Raw genomic sequence first — 22,756 nt, 5'->3', positions numbered from 1 at the left:
AGCAGGACGTAGCGGCACGCAAGAGCCAGAACTACCTGAGATGGAAGAGGGGGACGGAGGGCAAAGACGTGACTTACCGGCTCTTCTCTTTCCCTGTAAAGCAAAAGGTTTTTGTGAGCCACGATGCCTAGGCTGGGGGCCAGTTTCTTGCTCCCTGAAGTCAACATCAATATTTGGTTCAGGGTTTCTTTTGGGATTTTTTAAAATCACTTTATTTCAATCTTCTTATTTTAATAGAAAGAAATCCAACTGTAATTGCAATATCAGGTCAGAATCTCCTTCCTTTAAGTCTAGCACTACTCTTTCCCTATGGCTGGTGCCATTTGTTCAAGGAGAAAGATCTTTGAAATTGGAAGTTGTACCATAATTCAACTCTCTGCAGGTCTCATTCCCATCTAAAAGTTAGAGATTGCTTTTAACCCAGGAGCAGGTTTGTGCATCCTTTCCATTCTTTTGCATTCATTCTTGTTTGCTGTTAAAACTGCAACATTATTATGGCTGACACAGGACTTGGGCCACAAATATATTTTTTGTTTGGTTGGATGTTATTGTTATCCCGAAAAGCAGGTTAGCTCATCCGGTGCACAAAACACCAGAATACACACAGAGCTGAGGTATTTTATTCAAGTAATTTTTGTGCAAAGATTGGTACTAGGTGGTAACTCACAAAGCTAGCACCCCACACCAAGAAACTATGAGGCATTTATGCAGTTAAATGTGTCAATCACAGCCAATCTTCATATGCCTCAACTAATCATTGGTTAATTTCTTTCTCACTTCCATGTAAAGGTACAGCTCACTTTTAATTTACCACGTGCTGAGAGAGTAAGGGACTAACTGGGGGTGGGGTGGGGGTGGGGTGGCTCCTGGCCTATGGGCCTGATTTTTAGTATTATAATGAGGATAGTTCCCCTAATGGGCACTTTGACTTGTTATCAACATCCCAATTAGTTTTTCTCCTTGACTATACACTTTATCACCCAGTTCTCAGCAGCTGCTGAGGCGGGATGTTTGCTTTGATCAGTCTCTCAGCTCTTCTCAAGGATATAGTACTAAAACAAGTGCTTGTCTATCTCTCAGTTCCTGTCTCTGGCCATCAAATTCTGTTTTGCCAAGCTCACATAGTTCATTTTTATGGCTTAGTGAAAAGTTCCATAAATTCCATTTGCTTCAGGATATCATTATGGCAGGGTTAATGATTTTGTTAGAATTTCACAGCTACATGTTGCACTAGACCTGACCTTTTCTTTGTTTTTCTAAAGCTGGGATGTACATATAGTGGTAAAAAGTAGTATTGCTAAACCAAATGGAAGATATAGCATTACCCAGCTGCATTTCTTTGTGCATGAAAGTTAATTAGTTAATTATTTTTACTGTAAACATTAAGAAAAAGATTGCTGAAAACTTAACCTCTGAAAACAAAAATCCTACTGTATTTGCCTTGATTAGGTATCCAGCTAAGCTTCATAATGTGTCCAGCCAGCCAGGTTTCCACAAATATAAAGGCAGGGCATGATCCCTGCCTCTCGGAACTCTGTATGTGATGAGCTTTGTATGTAATATCTTGCTTCAATAGCAGTCAATGGCAGCAGGGACTCCCCTGCAGAGGAGTTGTTACACAATGCAGTCATTGCTTCTCCCGCTGAACAGTCAAGAGTGAAAGAAATGCTATTAAAAAACCCCCAACATTTCCCTGTATATGATGAGGTAGCATCATTACCAATATTACTGTATGAGAAGTATCTTTTGGGCTTGGTGAGTCACCTAAGACTCTTGTATTGTCAAAGGGCACCTAATCAAAGAGTAGTTGCATCTAACCAAGTAGTAAGTTGCAGGAGCAACTTACCCCACAGTGGGGACCAACATTTGATCACAAATCATACACTGAACTCCATCGATTTGTTGCAAAGATCTTTGCTGACTTTAAAGGTCTTCAAAAGCAGTCCACCAAAAGTTAGGTAAAATGACTCTCTCCAGCCATTGTTGAGGTCAGCAATGAATGGTCTTGAAAATATATTGGATGTTATCAGTCAATCACATGGTATGCACAGGTTTTCAGATGAGGAAGAAGCTGCTATATATAGACATGTATCTCATAAGAGTATGGCTCCACAAAGACGACCACATGTGCATTTCTCCCTATCTTTTTTGCTTATTGCAAAAGAATTATCTTTTTTTTTTGTTATATTCTGCTGAAACTGCTGCATTTTGTGGTTTGTTGAAAGTTTTGTGTGTAGCAATTCCCACTTCTGTAAATTTAAGTGTAATTCACTATGAAATCACAGAGGCCTTACACATGGGGAATCCAATAGTCTCACTTAAAGTGGAGTGTGAAGAATAACAGCCATTGCCAGGGATCAGTTTTACTTGCCTCATGGGCCAGACATATCATGTTTTAGTAAATTGTGTGTAGCTGAAGACATTGATTGCAATTAGTTTCCCAAGTACATGAGAGGTCAGATCTATAATGAGGGTTTTTCCTGCATTATTTCTGCCTGAGTGATCATCTTTCTCTGGACACAGCTCAGGCTGTGGCTTTATTCCAGACCACTATGGCAAAAAGTGGTAAACATGAGGGAGATCTTAAAAAAAGCATCATATTATGGATTAAGTATGCATAGACTGAGTAACTGTTTCACCATGTGAAAGTGAAACATGGTGAGAGTAGAACATTAGTGAAAAAATAATTTTAAATATAGGCATTGCCTTTCTTTTTATCAGTCTGGTAGCTTTGCATGCATTAGTACATTTACTTATCTGATCCTCCAGATGCTCTTTATCAGTGTAGATCATGGGAAGGGGTTGCCTTTGCTAAGTCTTTTTGAGAGGTTAGTTTTGTTGTTGCCCATCTTCATGGCCCTGACCAGCCTCACCTGGGGCCTCTACACACACCTCTGGCCCTATTTCAGCTCAGCCCTGGGCCTTCAATCCTTTCCTGAGTTATGCTTAAGAGTGCTTGTCTCTAGCTTTGCCACAGACAATAGCAGCCATGGATGCTGTTGATCCTTACCTGCAGGCTGACTACCTGGTTTGACCTCAGCCCACCCCATGGAGGTGCCTGATGCTGTGGGTTGCCCATCACTGAGGGTGGTGGGATGGGCCCCAGTAACAGAAACCCATGCCCTTCTAGTCCCCATGGGGATTTTCTGTGGGTCTCAGGCTGCTGTATGGTTACCTGATGTTAATTGCTTGATATTCTGTAGGGAGCAAAATACCTGCAGGAAGAAGGAGGCAGTGTGGTTTTGCCAGGAGAACAGAGCAAATGTGCTGATCTTTACAAGATTCAAAGCTGAGTAGATTATCATAGACTTAAGACAAAGGTCCCATTTCTTTTAAACCACAGCAATAATTTACTTCCAGGAACAAATAGACAAAAATTTGTGTCTGTTGTTCCTCCATTCTCTACACCTACATTTGAGGGGTGGGGGTTGGAATCTTTAATGTTTTTGTAAAGTGCAAAACTGCTTTTTTTTTTTTTTTATTTTCCAGTCCTTCAAATCTACCTTTTGTTCATTTGGCACCTGAGGCTTCCCAGCCTGTTGTCTGGAGTGAGCAAGGGACATTAAGATAATTCCCTTCCATTGGGGCAGGAACATTGCAGTACTCCCCTGTACCCTGGCCAACCCCTTAGTGCTTTTGAAGGGAGTGTTGAGCTTCTTCAAGTGAGCTGCAGCCAGCATGCTCAGCTATTCTCATCTCTCTTTTTCTTCCCAGAACTTGGAAAGTCTTCTCAAACTGCAGCTTCATCCTCCAAGACTTCTGTCTTGTGCCTTCTGTGCTGTGGCTACATTGCCTGCTGGTATCACTGATGGGGGACTACTGTAGGGGAGAGGTGAATATGTCACAGGTGAGGTTGGATGCATCCAATGAAAAGTCAGAGCTAATTTACACATAAGCCATGGCCTATGCTTTGTGCTGGTCCAATTTGTCTAGAAAACATTCTGGATAAATCCATTTGGTCTCTCAACTGCATCCACTCAATATGATCTCTTAATGCGTGAAAACAGGTCACTGGCATAAGCTTTTCAGTATTACCATTTATGCAGGCCTTCCCTCTTAGAGTTAATGCACTAATCCTGCTGCATAGCTCCACAATAATTAAATACATAAAGTGTGCCTTGAGGTCAGAACAAGATTGCTTATTTATGACAGCCAGCCTACAGCATTTAGATTCCAAGGTTTCGTGGACAATACGTATAATAGGCTTTTCATGCTTACCCCTCTCTGATTCCTTTCTTAACACAGTGCTACATTTGGAATGTCCTGGTTTTGGGTTCCTTTTCGAGAAGTGGATGCAAAGCCACAATCTCTTATTTGCTAAAAATAGCCATATGTGTAATTCCGTATGGAGTGAATTGTGCTGAGGCTTGCACCTGCTAGCTATCAATTTAATACTGTAATTCTTTTGAGACCTCTGCCTCTGCATAGAAGTGAGAAAGGGTTTTACTGAACTACAAGGCAGACTGAGTCTTTATCATCTTTGCAGACCACTTGTGTATATTATTTTTCCTGTGTAGACGATCATTTTGAACATACAGCATTTGATTTAATTTCCCCTGGAAATGCAGCTTGATTTGTTGGAGAGATGCGTATTTACAAAGCACTCATATGCTGTGTTACAGATGGAGTGAGCTTATGGCATTTACAAGGCAGGAGACACGTTTGAAGAACAGCTATGCAAAATTTAATAGAGAGAGCAGTGAAGCTGATGTAACAAGCTGAGAAACTGCCTGTCTTCCTTGCAGCTGACACATTTATTTGTAAAGATATAGTTCCAATTTTGGTTGGCATAAATGCCCATCAGTCTCACAGCTAGATTCCTTGCTCAGATAAATTTGGTTGATCACTGTGAGTTTTTTGTTGTGGTGTTTTGTGTTTTTTTTTTAATGCCTGCAGGAGCGGACCCTGAAGTAGCAGAAAACCCCCAGAATTTTCTGAGGAAATACAGCAGCAAGATCTCCTGTACAAGAACAAATCACTTGCCAGCAAGCTGAGCTAAGATATTCAGCTTTGTTGCAGATTGTGTTATTATGACAAATGTTGCTAATCCACCATTGTGCACCTTTACCTCCTTCAGACAGAAATGGGGAGAACAGGCTAAGTTATAGCAGGTTTCCACAATGCAGGTTTCTTTATCTTTCTGACAGACAAAGCTCTATCCTCCCATCTGTGGAGAGCTAGAAGAAATGCAGCTCTTCTTCTCTCTTATGCCCAGTGCTGCTCTTCAGGAATGGCTGCACAAAGAAGGCAAGCATCAGCAGGCCAGGCTGTCCCTCACACCTGCTATGACCACTCTATGGTTTAGGACCGTTTTGCTTCACCTGAAGCATGTTTCTGCCTGGGGAAGATGAAGTGCTGATTCCCCTGTGGTGATGTGTGATAAATGAAACCAAACCTCGGTGGTAAAAGGGGTGTTCCAGGCACATAAGGTAGAAGGGCAAAAGGACATGCTGAGTTTTAAAGGCACAATAGAGAGAAAATAAGTGTTATAAAAGTAGTTGCTTCCAGCTAATATTGGATGGAGGTGATTTTATGCTTTGACACTGAGTTGCTTAAGTAGCTAATGGTAAATTCTGGAGTCATTGGCTTGGTGCCACTGTGTCTAGCATTGCATTTCACACCTTCAAGAGCTTTTAATGCAGGTAAATGAGAAACTGAGTTTGTGGAGTCAGCATCTTTTTCTGTTCATGTTAAATCACTTCTTACAATAAGGTCATATAGATGTTCTGTTCAAGAGGATCTGTCCCTGGACATTTCATATCATCAATTTATTGTGCAGGGCCGTGTCATCCTGACTCAGCACAAACACTGAACCAGCAGGAGCAGGCGAGCAGGAAAACCTGTGGAAAGGCTGCCGGCAGGGAGGAAAGTGCTGGCAAATTCTTTTGTGTTTGTTCCCTGTAAGCCCTTCCAGCTGGAAGGGGCTTCCTTTCCTCGGGTCTAAGGGGCAGCAAGGTAGAGATGGAAGGAAGAGCTAACTGTAAGCCAGTTCTTGGTCCCTAACGCTTACCCCAGGCTCTGTGGCATTATGGCCTCAAGGCTGCTAATAAAGGGATAGTTTGGCTTCCAGCCATACAGTGAAAGCTATTTAATTAGAGTTGTCATTGTCTATGACCAGTATTTTTGGGTTATCTAACTCAGAGGGGGGGGGGGGGAAAAAGTACATTTTCCCCAAAATAAAACTGCTGGAATGAAAGGGAAGAGAAGGAAATAATTCACCTTCTTAAAGCAAAAGGAATTACTGACCAAAAAAGATATTATAAAGGAGGAGCCTACAAGCTCCTGAGACCATCAAGCATCATTTTAAGGGTTATGGGAAATGAAAGACGTCTTCACAGAAATGTAACTCAAATTCAGTTAGGTCTTCTCAACTCTGGAATGTATCTTCAATTCATTCCAGGTCCTGGGACTGGTAGGCAGATTCTTTACTATAAATGTGACACAAAGCTCTCTGATCACTTTTTAGAGATAAATTTTTACTTTTATCTTGGTTTCCAAAGAACGTGAAGCTTTTATTAGCTATGTGCGAATTTCTGTCTCTCTAATAATTTTAGAATCTGTTGGCTGATGTCAAGTACACTTGACAGCCAGAGAATTGGGAAGTATATATTGAATCTTTGATTTGCAAACTGCCTAATGGATGATTGTCTTGGTCAGCCACTAGGGCCTTTAATAGCAATCAGATCCTAACAATAGCATGAATTACATGAGTAAAGGAACAACTGAGCCTCTGTAAATTCTAGAAACAAAACCTGAACAACCTAATAATACATAAAATCACAAAAATGTATGCATAGCCTGAGATTGCTGGTACAGACAGGTGTGCTCCCCAAAGGTGAGACTGGAGGGTTCATTTAAGCAGCAGCTAGTTGAGAAAGGTCTGGAAAATCTCAATTCAGACAGCCAGGAGAAACATTCAGCAGTTGGGATAGTGAAGCACTAATACAGATAACCAAGGAAGGAGTTCTCTGATCTGTTGGAGAACCACTAAATAGGCACCAGTAAGGAATGGCTAGAGAAAGTCTCCGAGGGCTCCTCTAACCTTCTGATCCTCTATCACAGATCTTGTCAGACTTCTGTATACTTCTGAGTAAAGGTTGAGACAAACCAGAGAGTCAAATGGAGAGCAGGAATTTCTGTCTGTGGAAAAAGTCCATGTTTGGGGATCTTTACAAGTGGCAGAGGTGACAGATGGAGTAACCCTGGGCTCAACCCTTATGTGAATGGGCTCAGTTGTAAAAGTGATTTGGAGTCTTGTGCATGGGAGAATACTTTGCTCTTGGCAATGCAACAGCCTCCTTATTGTCTCCCTTATACCACCACCCTTCCTTCTGTATGGGGATGCCATAAGAAGCCAAAATCAGGACTCGATATTCTGAACGACTGTTAAGCAGGTATTCTTTATTGCAGCGCTGGATGCACAGGGAATCATTCCTAATGTGTCTGCCCATGCAGGGTTAGTTGCATAATTTAGACAAGCTCTACATATATATTCATTAGTTTTATATATATTCATTATTTTCCCCAAGAACTCATTATCATATGCAAATGCCCTTTGCACATGCCTGTTGGTGTCTCCAGGTGGTCTTCAGAGGTCTCTGGATGAAGGATATACTCTTCCTCACTGTGTCTGCTAGTTAACTTCTGCTTTCGTGCAAACTCGGTTCTGAGATCAAGTATATACTGTCCTTTAAGGATAGTCTGTTCTGGTTTAGTGTTTTGCTCTGCAGTTCCTTATCTTTATGGTTCTGTACATCTGCTTCTTCTAAGGTCAAATGTTGTCGTAAATTTGTTTAGGCGCTTCTTATCTTGAAACCTTTCTGACTCCCCCAAAGCAACAAGTTTTAGTCATAACAGTTCTAACTCTATCAATGGGGAAGAGGGATTGTGACTCTTGTGTATATCAACTTCTGGAAGATTATGGGTTTGCCTTATCTTTTACCAAATATAGCCAAATAAGCTCTGCAGCAAGTAAAAGATGCTTGTAGAAAGTGATACTCTGTGGTGCTTTATGTAATGCACCAGTTTAATCCATTTATGCCTGTTTGACAGCTAACCTGTTTGGGAGGCCTCAGCATCACTCCAAAACCTGATCAAGTCTGATAAACAAAGTTCTTGTATCAGCAGAGGGCGCATCATCATTAACCAAGCGAGGGTCCTCCAGCTTGCTGCCACACCCCACGTGCTCATCCGCTGGGAGTCAGACTTCAAAGACAGGATGAAGTAAGAGAACTGGTGGGTTTTAAACCTGCCTGTCAGATTCTTTTGGCATGCACCAAGCAACTACACAGTACGCCACCCTGTTTGTTGTTTTGCTAGAGTTCATGTATTTGCAGAGTGGGCCTGATTTCCTGGGATTAGGCACTAAAATGCTTATTTAATTCCCCAGGACTCTGTCATCAAGGCTGGCCATATTTGATATAGTTGAGCATTTTGTCAGGCTGTTGCCTGTTCTGTCAGAGACAAACTATAAATACACACATGCTTCTGTGTTTCCCAATCTCTCACTCTGTAAGAGGAAATGGGCTTGTTTTCATGTGATTAGCAGGCAGAGGAACTTGTGAAAGTGACACAGCTGTACTGTAAAAACGGCAGCCCACAGACTTTGCTGCCAGAGGAACTTAACTGCCAGTACTGACAGACCTGAGAGCAGGATTGCCTGAGACATGGAACGAGAACCAATGCGCATAAGGGAGGGCTACTTGGTTAAGAAGGTAAGTGGGCAGTTTTAGTGTGAATGGAGGAGGAAGATAACTGTGAATAGGTTGGGGGGGTGTAGGGAAACATACTTTGGACTGAGTTAAACATCAGGGAAGCATAGTGAGATTAAAGAGGTCAGATCACCTTGATTTGACCACTCAAAGGATTTATCCCTGCAGCCACAGCTCTCTGTGCAGAGACTGAAGGTCATTTGTCACTGACTTTCTCCTCTTGATATTTACTTTAGACTGGGGAGCAGTGCTGTGCTTGGGGATCTGTGCTTTAGCGGGTACAATGTGACCTCCAGTAAATGTGGTTTCAGACTTCAGTGTTGATTTAGGTCAGCTTAAACCTCTGTTTGTATATATTGGGGACCTTGTGTCACCTTCTAAGCATAAGAAACAGCTAATTTTCTAATCCTGTAGTGCTGCCAATGGTATAAAAAGAATTTGTTTGACCAAATGGAAGTTGTGTGTGTTTTTAAAGTGGCTAATGATTTCAGAGAGCAAGGGAAGGAATACCTGTCTGTATCTGCAGTCTTTGGAGTAGGTGTGACAATTTGATTTGTAGTCTGGGAAAATCAAGTCCAGCATTCTGCTTTCTTGTCTTTCGTGAAATGTTTTAGATGAGAACAATGTGACCATGTTTGGGTTTGCTGATGGTGTGGATATGAGACTGCCAGTGTAACACTGCTCCGCAGTGGCTTCCATTGGCAGAGCACGTCAGAGTCTTGTCTCAGGAAGTACTGGACTTCTTTGTTTATGAGCAGAAGTATTGTAACCTGTGGTAAACCCACAAACAAAAGGAAGTTGGAACAATTCTTGTCTTGGCTCATCATCTTAATTGATTTCTTGGCAGAAAAATCAACCAGTGAGTCAATTTGGGCTCTCAAAAATGGTATGGTTTATTAGAAAAAAAGTCAAAAAAACCATCAAAAGAAAACAGCAGTCAACTTGTGTGGTACCCAGATGAGACTTTTTTTTTAGACCCCTGTTTAGCTGGGTTTCCAGAGAACCCCCAGGGCAGTGACTTTCCTTTAGAAGGTAGCATTCATTTGTGGCGCACCTTCTGCTTCCAGTGAGGGCTGCAGAGGCTGGAAGCAGGTTCTGCTCCTAATAAGAACTCGGTGGACAGTTTTTCCTCCCCTCCCTGTAACTGAACACAAGGTCTGTTTCAGAGTGCAAAAGGCCTTTCTTGGAATGTAGGGCAGCAAAAAAGGATGTGACAGACAAAGGGTTCATTTGGGGAATTAAAAAAAAAAACCAGTGTGTTTCTGTCCCATTCTGCAGAAATACAGAATGCAAATGTATCTAACTACCCAGTTCTCAGGTTTAACAAATTAAAACAAGCTATTTGCACAGGACAGACCACGGTCTGAGTAGGATAGGGATGCTATAGATGCAGTTGTAGGAGGGGGGTGATGAATCTCTTTGTAACAGAAAGAGCAAGGTAAACAAATATTTTTTAACTACAGCCTCTGATTTGGGGCCTACAGATGTTGTTTGTGCTTTGGTAACTCTTCAGAGGAACTGTTGGTATTCAGCATATCTAAATGCTCATTTGGTTGAGCAGTAAGTCACTTGGTTATCTGGGACTGTGACCACTTTTGAAGCTGGGTGCAGGCAGGACCAGAGAGGTCAACTAGCTAGAGTGCAACAGTCTCAGTAATTCTAGCAGTTAGTCATGCTCAACGCAGAGAAACAGCTCATTCCTTTCTGAGTCCCTGAGAGTTTTTTGGTGTGTTTCACTGTATGTAGGATCAGGCCCTGTCTTTATCTCTGTATTTCTTATATCTAACAGCTGTGTTTCAGGAATAGGAAGTAAAAGCTTTAAAAAGTTAAATGAAGCACTTTAATTCCTCACAGCAGTTGGAGATCGGCAGCCTCAGGCCCTTAAACTATTAATTACTCTTACAGTTTGTTCTTATATGTCTAGAAATCCTCTGAGATGTGTGCTTTCTTATCAGACAGCCAAGCCTCAATGACTGACTGTACTGTAGCATCAAGTCCTAAATATAGGACTGTCTCATTAACTTGGGCATCCTGTACTAATGTGCCAGTTCAATTTCATAAATTTTGAGGATTATTCATAATATTGCCACTATGTCATCTTGAAGACAGTGTTTGGGACTGGCTAATACTGAAAAGAAACAATTGCTGGGGCAGGCAATTCAGTTTTGGAAAACTCTTGGCTGGGGTGATTTAGAATTAATTTTTCCATAAAGGGGAAATTAATGGTGGTCAGAAGAATAACAATGTTTTTTAACTAAGTAAGATGGGTGTGGTTGTGGTATGTTCCCCTTGAAACACTAACTATAGTTATTTTAGCATCAGTCAGACACTCCCTGGAAGGTCATATCTTTAGTGGATATCATGTGAAGAGTGATTTATTGAACATAATGTACACAGTGATTTATTGATGCAGGGCAGCATGTTTAATACCTGGAAGCCGATGTGGGTCGTGCTCTTAGAAGATGGAATTGAATTCTACAAGCGGAAGGCTGACAACAGCCCCAAAGGAATGGTCCCTCTAAAAGGAAGCTCTATTAACAGCCCATGCCAAGATTTTGGCAAAAGAATGGTGAGTACTTTTTTTTTTTTTTTTATAACAATGATTGACAGTATGCTTATACTCCTGGAGGTACTGATGAGGCAGAAGGCTGGTGGCTACAAATTCCTTGCACTCATCTTAGTGGCGACTCTCACTCGTGTCAGGTCACAGCAGGCTTGGACTTGTGTAGTATTGGAAAGGTGTGACTGCTCAGGAAAAATTCAGGATATTTCAAGAAGAGCAATTCAGAAAGTGATTTTTTAATTTTGGGGGAGTTTGTTTTCTTTTTTAAATCTGAGTCTGTCAGAGAGCAGAGCTAAATCATATTGTTGTGAGGACACTTAGCAGCTGAATGGCACAACTCCTGTATTAAATATAAATCTAGCTGCCACAGAATAAAGGTGTGGGAAACATTCATGAGCAGTGGAAGTACTTATTTATTGTCAAAGAGCAACAGCTGGCTTGCTCAGACAGAAAGGAGATAAATGCTGTGGCACAAATGCCCAAGTAAAGCTATAATTCCAACCCTTTTTATTACCGTTTGGTAACTACCTGACCCCACACACTTCACATTTGTACAATCTGTATTAATCACACACTGCATTGTTACTTGTAGGGCTTTTGCAAGCAACTAAAGACTCACATCTACACTGCACGGGGCAGGGGGTAGAGAGAGAGAACAAAAACTGAAACTGGTTTAGAGGAAGTAGTTCAAATGTTGCCCATACGTTTGGGATCTCAAAGGTAGCAAGTGCACAGACTGAGGTCCCAATTCCCAGTGATACGCACAGATCACTGTATGCATAAACTCAGTCTTATTTGACAGAAAATAACATACAGGAAGCTAAATATACAAGCATACATATTTTGTACAGGGTTCCTAAAAATAGTTGTAGGTAAAACAGGAATTCTAGTATGAGCAAAGAAGCATATCTTTAGTCAGTCATTTGTTATCTCAGCAACTCAGTTTAATCAAATAGGCATTATACCACCATGAATTTCTCTGACAAAGGGGTCCCCCAGAATCTGGAAGATTATCCAATTACAGTTTAAAGAAATTTACTGCAAGGATGCCTGTCTACAGATAGAAGTCTCTGAGAGCATTAGAAAAAAAGAAAGTATGAGAGAATGCATGAGAGAGCAAACTTTCTCATATTGAGTAAAGTGAGGAGAACTGTACTTGTCCTTAGGTTTTGTGGTAAGTGGAGTCAGGGTCCCTGGTGTCATGTTTGGACCTGCTGGCTTTTGTTTTTCCTTCCTTTATTTCTTCTCGTTCTTCTCTATTTATTTATTTTTTTTTCCTTTGTGCAGACCCTTATTTATACGGAGAAAAAAAAATTTATTCTTATGGAGTCTTTTTAGACTGACATCTGTTAAGGAAAAGGGGCTCTTAACTTAAAAGCTGTCTTTGAGGCAATACAATAAAAGAATGGGGCAGAGAATAAAGATTGCTCTTAAACCTGTGCTGAGTCGAAGTTGTAGATGGCTTTTTCTCCTGGGAACAAAAGGTATTCGTGGGCTATTACCTTGGAAATTCCACCCAGAGCAGGATCATGAAGAGCTACCGTGCTCTTCCTGGCTCTCTCTAGGTACTAGGAGTTGTCCACAGGAGGAAAACTGTATTATCATGCCCAAAGGAGAATTGCATGATCCTGCATGCCCACTCCATGCCCATCTATAGGTTTTTTGATCCCTGAGCTGGCAAGGGCAATTGCCCAACTGATTCAGAAGGGTTTGAGATTGGCTGCTGGTCAAGCCCATTAACTCTTCGTTATTGCTAACAGCTGCACTCTTGGGCATAGCTGAGCATGCCTTACTGTTTAATGCCTGCAGCTTCAGATCTGACCTCCTTCTTCAGCCAGTATGGCTGTGTCAGTGCATTGCCCAGGCCCAGCTGGGAGCTCTTTGTTACAGCACTTGGCTCTACATCTTTTACAAACCATGAATAATAAAGGCAAAGTATAATTACATCTACGGACTAGACCCACGGGGTAGGAACATTGCATAACCAACTAAAGGAACAGAAATTAAGTATATCTGCACACATTTGGTTCTAAATTCTGATTTGAAATCATGTTCCTACATTATCTCATTAACAAGCCTCAGCACAGCACTCTGTGAGGTATAAGAGAAAGGTACTGTGTGCAAGAGTATCACAGATCCTACATTATAATGGTAGAAATTAAGTTTTTCTCACAAAGCACTCCTTTCCAAACAGTTTTGTGGAGGTTTTTTGTTTTGATTTTTTTAAATTTCCACAGGGGCGCTCCGCAAGTATTGGTCTATAGTACTTGCTTGGAAACGTCAGTAACCGTAACACATTTAACAATAATGAAAAGATAATTCACCAGTGTATGTGCATTGTACAAAATAGAGGCAAAGAGGTCTGAAGTACCTGATGTCTGCTGAGGGCAGAGTGAGAGAGATCCTCACCTGCCCAAAGGGTTGCTTGAGGACGTACTAGTTTGCAGAAAATGCGTTGCATCTGTATTGAAGGATGATGAAGTCTTTGAGAATCTTTCCTTTGACTGCAACGAGTTTTACATTATGTTTCATTTTAGTTGCTGGGCCTTTTCTGAGGGAGAATAGAGAAAAAAGGAAGGATCTCAGGCCTGGTGGCTGAGGCACCCAGAAATCCAAAACACCTTTTCATAAGTAAGATCTGATGCAGAGTTTGCTGAAGTCAGTGGAAGCAATCCAAATTGCTTCAGCAGGTGTTGGATCAGATCCTCCTTATTGAGTTGGTGAGATCGTTCTGCAAGTCCATAGACCAATAGCCCTGGAGATATATTTTCTCTTAAAATTTGCACTGTTCAAACAGTCAAAACTGCAACATGCTCATTCATATGAACAATGTCATCTCTGGGATTGTTTTTACAAGTAGTTACTGCCCAATGTGATCAAACCTAAATTTCTACATGTATTCCTTGAAAATGTAGTATCTTGATTTTTGTATCTTATATTTCACAGCATTACTGTACTGCTGAATCCAATGCCTCTGCATTCCGTCTGCCTTCTTATTGATTATGTGCCAAAACATACAGTTCTTTCTCTTAAGGGAATTATTCTGGTTCTTAGTGGTTTGTATATATTTACTTCATATGGCTAGAAACGAAAGTATATTTTTAGGACAGGAGTTCTGTAGAGTGAAGAGTGGGATAATTCTCATTAGGCCTGTTTTAAGTCCAGTTGTACTCACCTGGGCCCAGTTTGGAGAAGGGACTATTGAGCCATGAGCAGATGTTTATATTCCTTTGTTTAGATTTCAGCTTTGTGAATCAGCTTGTGTATTTGCATCAGGGCCTAGCTTGAAACCCCAGGGCACATCACCAACACACTTTGTTTACTAAATCAATTGCAAAAAGCAGGTGCTGAGGGGAAACAAAACAATCCTGCATTTGTTAGAGATAGAGCCTGTTCAGAAAAGACCACAATTGCATCTTTTGAGATTTGATTTCAAAATGCATTCACCATTGTTTGCTGTTCCTGATCTGAAGTTTGATCATTGCTTAATGTTAATTCTGTTATATTTGTGCTTTCTCTGTTTTCCCCATGGCTTTTCTGTGATAGCATTACTGTGTATAGTTGCTCATAGTAAGATTTGTCCTGACTTAAGCTGTTCAAAATCTTGGTGTTTAGTTCAGCCTAATGGTCTCATTTTCTCAAAAGCACAAACAGATACACATCATCAGAGGGAGACTTGGTCACTTCTAGGACCTGGATGTCTAGCTTAGTCACCTAGCTTTCTAAAAGCTGAAGTTAAGAGAAAGAGCTTTCCCAGTCTCCTCTGTGTACCAGAAATGAAAATGCTTCTTTAGCATTTCACTGTACATTGCTTCTCAGCTCTTGAACTTTGAGAATGCTGATTTTTTTTCCTTTGGTAAAAGTTTGCTTTAACGCTTTGACATTTCATTCTGCTAATCTGGTGAGTTAGCATGGCTCTTGGATATTGGGATTTGGAGAGATCTGTCTGTTTGCTTTTCACTTGCACCAAAGATTGATTTTCAGGATGTAGCTCTTTACTGCGCAATTGAAAAGGTGAGTGTTGCTAGAAATATGAACAGTGTCAGATAAGAAATGGTTCCTTTTCTGGCTGCATGGATTTTTGAGGACCCACTGCTTTGTAAGTTTGAGATCTGTCTTCCATGAAAGTTAGTGGGACTTCTGCACAATTTCAGGGTGTCAGAATTTTTCCCATTGGCAACAATCTGGAAGATGCATATTAGGGATGTTCACAAATGTGCCGTTTACAAACACGGGATTCAGTAGACTCAGTGTTTTGATTTCATTGCTGTAGATTCACCCCTCTCTGCTCTTTGACGTTAGTCTCTGCTTTACTTGCCCTCATAAAGTGATGCTGTTTGCTTGCTGATTAGCCTGTAATTTTTAGACACCTGCTGAGTTACAGCCTGCTGTATTTATTCTAATACAAGGATGGAACAAATTATAGTTCCACGTATGGGGAACTATATTTTAAAGGAAGTGGAAACCCTCTTAGCTGAGTAATTAGATCCAGATTTTCCACCCAAAAGATCACTGGGTGAAAACACAACCAAACAGTGTGAACTTTGTGGTGCGTTTTTTCAGGTTGGTGTTATTTTTTTCTGCGTAGAACTACCTTTAAAAGATCTCTTCTAATTTTTGGGAAATACAGTCTTTCCATTGTTGCTAGTGTGTTTAGATAGGTAGAGATAATGAGGTATAGCCAAGGGTTGGATGTATCATCTCCCTGCCAGGCCTCTAAAGGTTTGTTAGGCTGCAAACGTGTTCAGCTACCCTCCAATGTGACTGTGACCTTTTCTCCCCTTGTGAATCAGTAGCTGAGCAACACAATGTGGGTTTTTTTTTCCCTCCTTCAGACTGATCATATCTCTATAAACATTAAGACAAATTTACACCCACTGGAAGCCTTCAGGGGCTGGGCCTGTCAGCCTTTCAGCTGTGTTGAACTTCCCAGCAAAAGTTAAAATCAGCAGCTATATCAGTGCCACTCATGTTTTCTGTACTGACACCATCAGGACCACTTGCAGGGAAATAAGAAAAGGAGTCAGTCAGCTGCAATGCGTGTTCATGTTTTTCTCCAGTTTTTTAATTTAACTGTGGCTCTAAGGCACTTTCCATAGTCCTTTAGGCACAGGTAGGTTGTGTATTGTGGCGGTACTAGGTTAATTATGCCCAACTGGCTACACCAAAGTAACTTTTAAAAAACCCATCGTTTATCATTCCAGTTTGTCTTCAAGCTCACTGCAGCCAAGCAGCAGGACCACTTTTTTCAAGCTGCCTACCTGGAGGAAAGAGATGCCTGGGTGCGGGATATCAAGAAAGCAATTCAGTGCATAGATGGAGGCCAAAGGTTTGCCAGAAAATCCACGAGAAAGTCTATCAGACTGCCCGAAACAATCAACCTGAGGTTTGTTCCCATAGCTCTGCTCCCCCAGTTACGTCCATGCGCAGGCAGTATGCCAGATATATAACATCTATGATTGAAAGAGCTATGAGCATGTCTGTCCATGCTACCTCTCAGTTTCACTGAGACTCCTTTCTGCATGACTAACGGTTTCAGAGCATACAATGTGGCAGAAATAAGCTAGTAGTCAGAACTGGGAAGATAATTTTTAATACATCATCTTTTACAAAAACATGCTTATTTATCAACGTATTTTGCTGATAAGGAGATTTCTGAGCACACGGCAGTGCAAAAGTGTGATTCTTCCAGGAGAAGCATTGTACAATATATAATTTACTGCAAAAATATTTTAAACCTTTTGTTTGCTCTCCAGATAAGTGCTGAAGTTAGCCTAGTTTTTGGGTGGTGAGGGGAGAGTGTTGCCTGCCAGAGAACTTGGAACTGGCAAAGGGAGAAGAAGAGATAAAGGGCTCACAGAGAAAGCCATCTGTCAGTACTTAAAAAAAATTAAGGACAACTTACTTTTTGCCTCTAAGCAGTAAATACCAAGATACAAATGAGCCTACGGTGCTCCTTGCAAGACAGTAAAACTGCACAGGGTCAAGATCCAACACAATCTGACTTCACAGGCTTCAGCAGAGGATCAGCCTGACTAACAGGCCAAAGGACTTAGCCTGTGACACTTAATATTCATCCTTCTTGTCATTCCAGAGCTCCAAGGAATTAGAGTTCTGAGCAAGTGAAAAGTGGGCAGGAAGAAGTCAGTCACACCAGTGTTCACTGAGGCTACTTAAGGCTTCTGAGAGCATGCAGGCTTTGGAGATGTCAGTGACAGGTTTTCTGCTCAGCCAAGGACCTTTGGGGGAAAGTAACGCAAAGCAGTGAGCTCCCCTATTGGTACTGAGGCCGCGGGGCCCTGTGAAGATGCCTCAGCAGTGGGTGTTCCCCTGTTCCCACTACAGTCACCATAAGCTGTTCCATTCTCAAAATATGAAAGTGTCATTTGTGCACTCCCCCCTCTGCTCCTGCAGCTATGACAGTGATGTAGTGAGGCCTCTAGGCTTTGCAACGTAAAGTTTTCAGGAGATTAAACTAAGCCATGGTATAGCTCTGCAGAGGGCAATATGCCAGCAAAACATGAAGAGCCCGTGAATGACAATAATATTATTGTACAAACTGGCTAAAGCTTTCTATTTGCTAACAGTTTCTTTGGTTCTTTTTATGCACAGTGCTTTGTACCTCTCAATGAAAGATCCTGAAAAGGGAATAAAGGAGCTGAAGCTGGAAAAAGATAAAAAAGTGTTCAATCACTGCTTTACAGGTAAGGAGCTCTTGTCCCTCTTTTCCATATAATAAAGGAAGTGCAGGGCTGAGAGGGTAAAGGTAAAACAGCTTTAAGCACTGCAGAGCACTGAGAAGTTTGAGAAGAAAACCTGGCAGATGTTTTCTTGACCAACACAGCAGGTGCTGAAAGGATGAAGCTGGAAAGTGTTCAGTTATGGCCATGGTAAGCAAGAGGAGAGGAAGAAATTTAACCAATGCCAGAAGGATTGAAGTAGACCTTTGTAGAAAGCTGCATGAAACACTGAACTCCAGAACAATTACTTCTTTCTGATTTTTTCATCAACAAACTGTGTCACGTTGTAATTCCTGTCCTGCTCCAAGCCAAATCTGTGGGTGCTAGAGTTGAAAGTCACCCTGTTCTGACAGCACTGTGTCAGTAACACAGCAGCCTGGAAGACTGCCTTCTCCAGGCTTGGCTGTTTTTCATACCGCTCCAGTCACTGTCCCTGAGGCTTCCCTGCTCTCTTTTCCCTCAGGTACAGTGTTCAAGAGTTGTACTAGCTCCTACTGTCAGTCGGATTGGCTGTACCTCACTGGATGACCCAGGCACCTTTTCAGATTAGCTCTCTGCATTGTCTTTAAGAACATCTTTCAGGAGATTGATGAATAAATGGAGTAGGCTTGTTGCCTGTGTATTTTTAGGCTTTTGTGTCTGTCTTTGCTTGTGGCTGATATTGTTTGTTCCTTTGTAACCAGGCACCTCTGTGATTGACTGGCTGGTGTCTAGCAACTCCATCCGAAATCGCAAAGAAGGTCTCATGCTTGCCTCTTCCCTCTTGAGTGAAGGCTACCTACATCCTGCAGGTGATACATCCAAGGCTGCTGCTGAGGGACTGTCAGACACCCCCTTCTTAGATCTCAGCGATGCCTACTATTACTTTGTGAGTGTTGGTGGGTTTTTTTGTTTGGTTTTTTTTTTTTAATTGTCCTAGACTTGCTGATGTTCTGCTTTTCTCAGGCTTCTTGTTGGCTTTCTTAAGTCCTGGAGGAAAGATTATATAGAAATGGAGAGATCTGTGTTAATTGTCTTTCTCTACATGACACTTGTAATGAACTGGCTCACTTCAGTATCTGTAAGCTGGACGTGTTTCTTTCTGGCACTCTTCTAAGTGTGAACTGAGTGCTGAGATCAAGCTGGGTGCTTTTTAACTTAGATTTTGTTCCTGGTAATTTCACCAGTGATCAGAATTTAGCCATCAGTTCCCCTGATGATTCAGTGGAAGGGAAGAGAGTAATTCATTATCATGGGGCTTCTCTGAGTGGTACAAGCTACAAACCCATTTTTGTGCAGAGGTGTCAAATCTGACTCAGTGTGTGTGCACTCACATGCAGCCTGTCTGTGAGTGGAGAAGCAGAAGTTTTTAATATCTGCTAATAACATCTGTCCTGGGTAGCTTACCCAGTCTTTTCAATTTATTTCTTTATATTCTGTAGATCGATTTCAAGAACTTCTAATATCACAATCACAGTCAAATACTGTTTTAAAGATGTTTGGTTTATGAACTTAGGCTAACAAAAAAGTAGGTCTTCTGTCAAGTAAAATGCTTAAATATTGCAATTCTGTTTGTATTTACCACATAGAATCACTCGACTTCAGCAAAATGAATCTCCCATTACTTCATAGGTTCTCCTAGAATGTGTCCCTGGTAGGGAGACTGTTACTGTCCAGCAATGGAAGCAGAGGCACTGCTGTTGAAGGCAGCTTTGTGGCCATCACAGTTCCCGGCTACCTGGGACACCTGCTAGAAGCCCATGTATGCTCTGCTTGCTTTCAGCTTGTTTCTAGTTTGATTCAGTGCTGATGTGGTGTGAGAAGACCACAGCAGGTCAATGTCTGACTTGCTATCATAGAAGTAGGTGGCACAGATGTTTACTCTAAGCTGTACAAATGGTTACCTACATTTACATAATTTGAACAGTGTAAGGTTTCAGTAAGCATCACAGTTTATCTGGTGTGGAATGGATGTGATGCATGGATTCTGAGACAGCCTATGCTCAGTGCGTGCATCACAACATCACAGCTATAGAAAATTGTGAATTTCAAAAACTAGGGCTAGTTCTTGTTGTTGGAGAAGACAGCCTAGACAGAGTGTTCCTTCTTCCCAAATTCTAGATGGTTGTGATGGATGGAGGAAGAGGAGGGTCTGTTGGGTGCATGGATGGCCAGCCTGAAGTGTATTTGTTGTGCTGGCATTGCTTCATATGAAGTACTGTCTGTGCATTTAAAAACCTGTGAGGTCATGGGACTGAGGCAGCCTGTCCTTCATGGAGGAAATGTGACACCAAGAATCATGGAGAATGGAGGCACTGACATATTACACAGATGCTCCAGCTCTCTTCAGATGCCCTCACACTCCTTGGTGTAGTTCTACCTCACATTGAAGTGCTTTCATGGTGACTTGGAGAGCTCCTCAACTTCACTGGGAGATTTTTCCAGTAAAAGGGTTGATTTTTTTGGGTGCCAAAAATCAGGGCGGAGGGAAGCCAAAGAGAAGCCAGATTTGTACATGTACATAAACATTGCAGCAGCTGTGTAACTTCTGAATTTTCTCTCGTGGTCATGCAGCCAGACAGTGGGTTTTTCTGCGAGGGAAATTCTAGTGATGATGATGTGGTCCTGAAAGAAGAATTCAGAGGCATAGTAGTCAAACAAGGATGTTTGCTGAAACAGGTCAGTACTGCACATGTTCCATCCTGTCACTGGGATGATGTTGCATGCATACAAGATCACCCTTTTGCACTTAAAAGCTTTAGAGAAGAGAGAAACTAGCCTATGCCGTCTCCGCACTTAACAGGTTTCACCTCTGTCCCTCTTGCCTTTGCACAAAGAATGTTTGCTGTAGCATGGCATTAGGGCTTTTCCCCAATGTTGCAAGGTTTATTGCTCTTATTATGAAATAAGACAGTTCATAGTTTTAATTAGCAAAGAGTACTAAAGTAGGAGATGTGACAAGTCATTGGTACAATTGCAGAACTGAACTCAGGTAAAAAGGCTGCCAGTCCAGTGTCCCTTTGAACACACAACTGGATTCAGTTGCCTGTTCTCACAGGCTTTTTCAGCATACCTGAGCAAAGGAGCCCTTTCAGTCACTGAAGTTTGATACTGTCCCATCTGTAAGACAGAAGATAACTGTATGCCTTCCTTTCCAGCAAAACTTTTAAGTAATACAGTGAATGTCATGGTAAGATCCTTACTTCCTGAGTCCACTGCAAACAGATATTAGTGAACTGAAGGCAAGGCCAGGATTGTTCAATGAATAGAATAGTTCAGTTCGAAGGGACCTACAATGATCATGTAGTCCAACTGCCTGACCACTTCAGGGCTGACCAAAGATTAAAGCATATTATTAAGGGCATTGTCCAAATGCCTCTTAATGCTGGCAGACATTGGGCATCAACCACCTGTTCCAGTGTTTGATCACTCTCTCTGTAAAGAAATGTTTTCTAATATCAAGTCTGAACTTCCACTGTTAAAATACCCATTGAGAGCCTAAGAATTTTTTAGTGGTGTTCACTTGTATTTCTCTTACTCAATCAGATTACTCAAAAGCAATGGAAGAAATCAGATATGTGTCTTTCTGCTAACTTTAACCCTGTCATATTAATCTCTGCCTAGTTAGTAAGAGCTTCCTTGCAAACAGTGTAGTTAATTGAGAAACTAATATTTTGAAATGCTGAGAGGAAATTATTCATGTCAGTCTTCCACCAGTTTTAGTCTGGATTTGGTCACTCTGAGTGAGTTGTGAATCATTGCTTGGAAGTGTCACTGCTTCTTCTGAGAACGCCTGTTTCCAAGACTGAAATGACAGCAGGTCTAGATTTTCCCAACCTGAAAGCAATGAGGCATCTACATCCATATTGGAAGGTGATATTATTTCTACTTGACCGTCTCAGCCATGAACCCTCTCCAGGGTGCTTGAGACAGTATCATGGTTTAACCCCAGCTGGCAACTAAGCCCCATACAGCCACTTGCTCACTCACCCCCCGGGTGGGATGGGGGAGAGAATTGGAAGAGCAAAAGCAAGAAAACTCATGGGTTGAGATAAAAGACAGTTTAATAGGAAAAGAAAAAGTTGTGTGTGCAAGCAAAGCAAAACAAGGATTTCATTTACTACTTCCCATCAGCAGGCAAGTGTGCAGCCATCTCTTGGAAAGCAGGGCTCCATCATGCATAATGGCTAGGAACTGTTGGGAAGACAAGCCTATAACTCCAAATGTCCTCCCCTTCCTTCTTCCCCCCCCAGTTTTATATGCTGAGCGTGATGTCATGGTATGGAATATCCCTTTGGTCAGTTGGGGTCAGCTGTCCCAGCTGTGTCCCCTCCCAGTTTCTTGTGCACCTGGCAGAGCATGGGAAGCTAAAAAAGTCCTTGACTACTGTAAGCACTACTTAGCAACAACTAAAATATCAGTGTGCTATCAACGTTGTTTTTAGCACAAATCCAAAACATAGTCCCACACTAGCTACTATGAAGAAAATCAACTTTATCCCAGCTGAAACCAGGACAGCCAGATAAGCCTTGTTGTTGTTGTTGTCTTTGCAAGGAGAGAAGAACCTTCAGCTCATTCTTGCCAATAGTTCAAGGTACCTTCCTGCAAGATGTTTTGCAGCCATGTTTTCTGGCAAGCCTCGAAGCCCCAGATCTCACAGTCATCGTGTGAATGTTATAGCTACCAGACTATAAGATGTGTTTAGGGGAACCTCCCATGTTGAAGCTGTTCTACTTCATACAAAAAATAAACCAGTTTGATAG

The 22,756-nt window shown here is 41.7% G+C and overlaps 1 protein-coding gene across 4 annotated transcripts in view; it reads left to right on the top strand.

The window, feature by feature from the left end:
* PLEK (pleckstrin) overlaps window positions 1–22,756 on the top strand; it is a 68,512-nt gene that overhangs the window by 42,277 nt on the left and 3,479 nt on the right. For 2 of the 4 annotated variants that reach the window (XM_064446639.1, XM_064446638.1), the window contains 5 exons: window positions 11,125–11,280; window positions 16,479–16,660; window positions 17,887–17,978; window positions 18,698–18,882; window positions 20,568–20,672. In XM_064446639.1, coding sequence (XP_064302709.1) covers window positions 11,131–11,280; window positions 16,479–16,660; window positions 17,887–17,978; window positions 18,698–18,882; window positions 20,568–20,672 — 714 coding nt within the window. In that variant the 5' untranslated portion in view covers window positions 11,125–11,130. Of the gene's footprint in view, window positions 1–3,714; window positions 3,848–8,551; window positions 8,715–11,124; window positions 11,281–16,478; window positions 16,661–17,886; window positions 17,979–18,697; window positions 18,883–20,567; window positions 20,673–22,756 lie in introns of those variants that run through there. The other 2 variants (XM_064446637.1, XM_009500722.2) reach the window with 2 other exon arrangements.

The sequence above is a fragment of the Phalacrocorax carbo genome, chromosome 3 (assembly GCF_963921805.1).
Source record: "Phalacrocorax carbo chromosome 3, bPhaCar2.1, whole genome shotgun sequence".
Lineage (NCBI taxonomy): Eukaryota > Metazoa > Chordata > Aves > Suliformes > Phalacrocoracidae > Phalacrocorax > Phalacrocorax carbo.
This window is presented reverse-complemented; position numbering and strand designations above follow the sequence as displayed.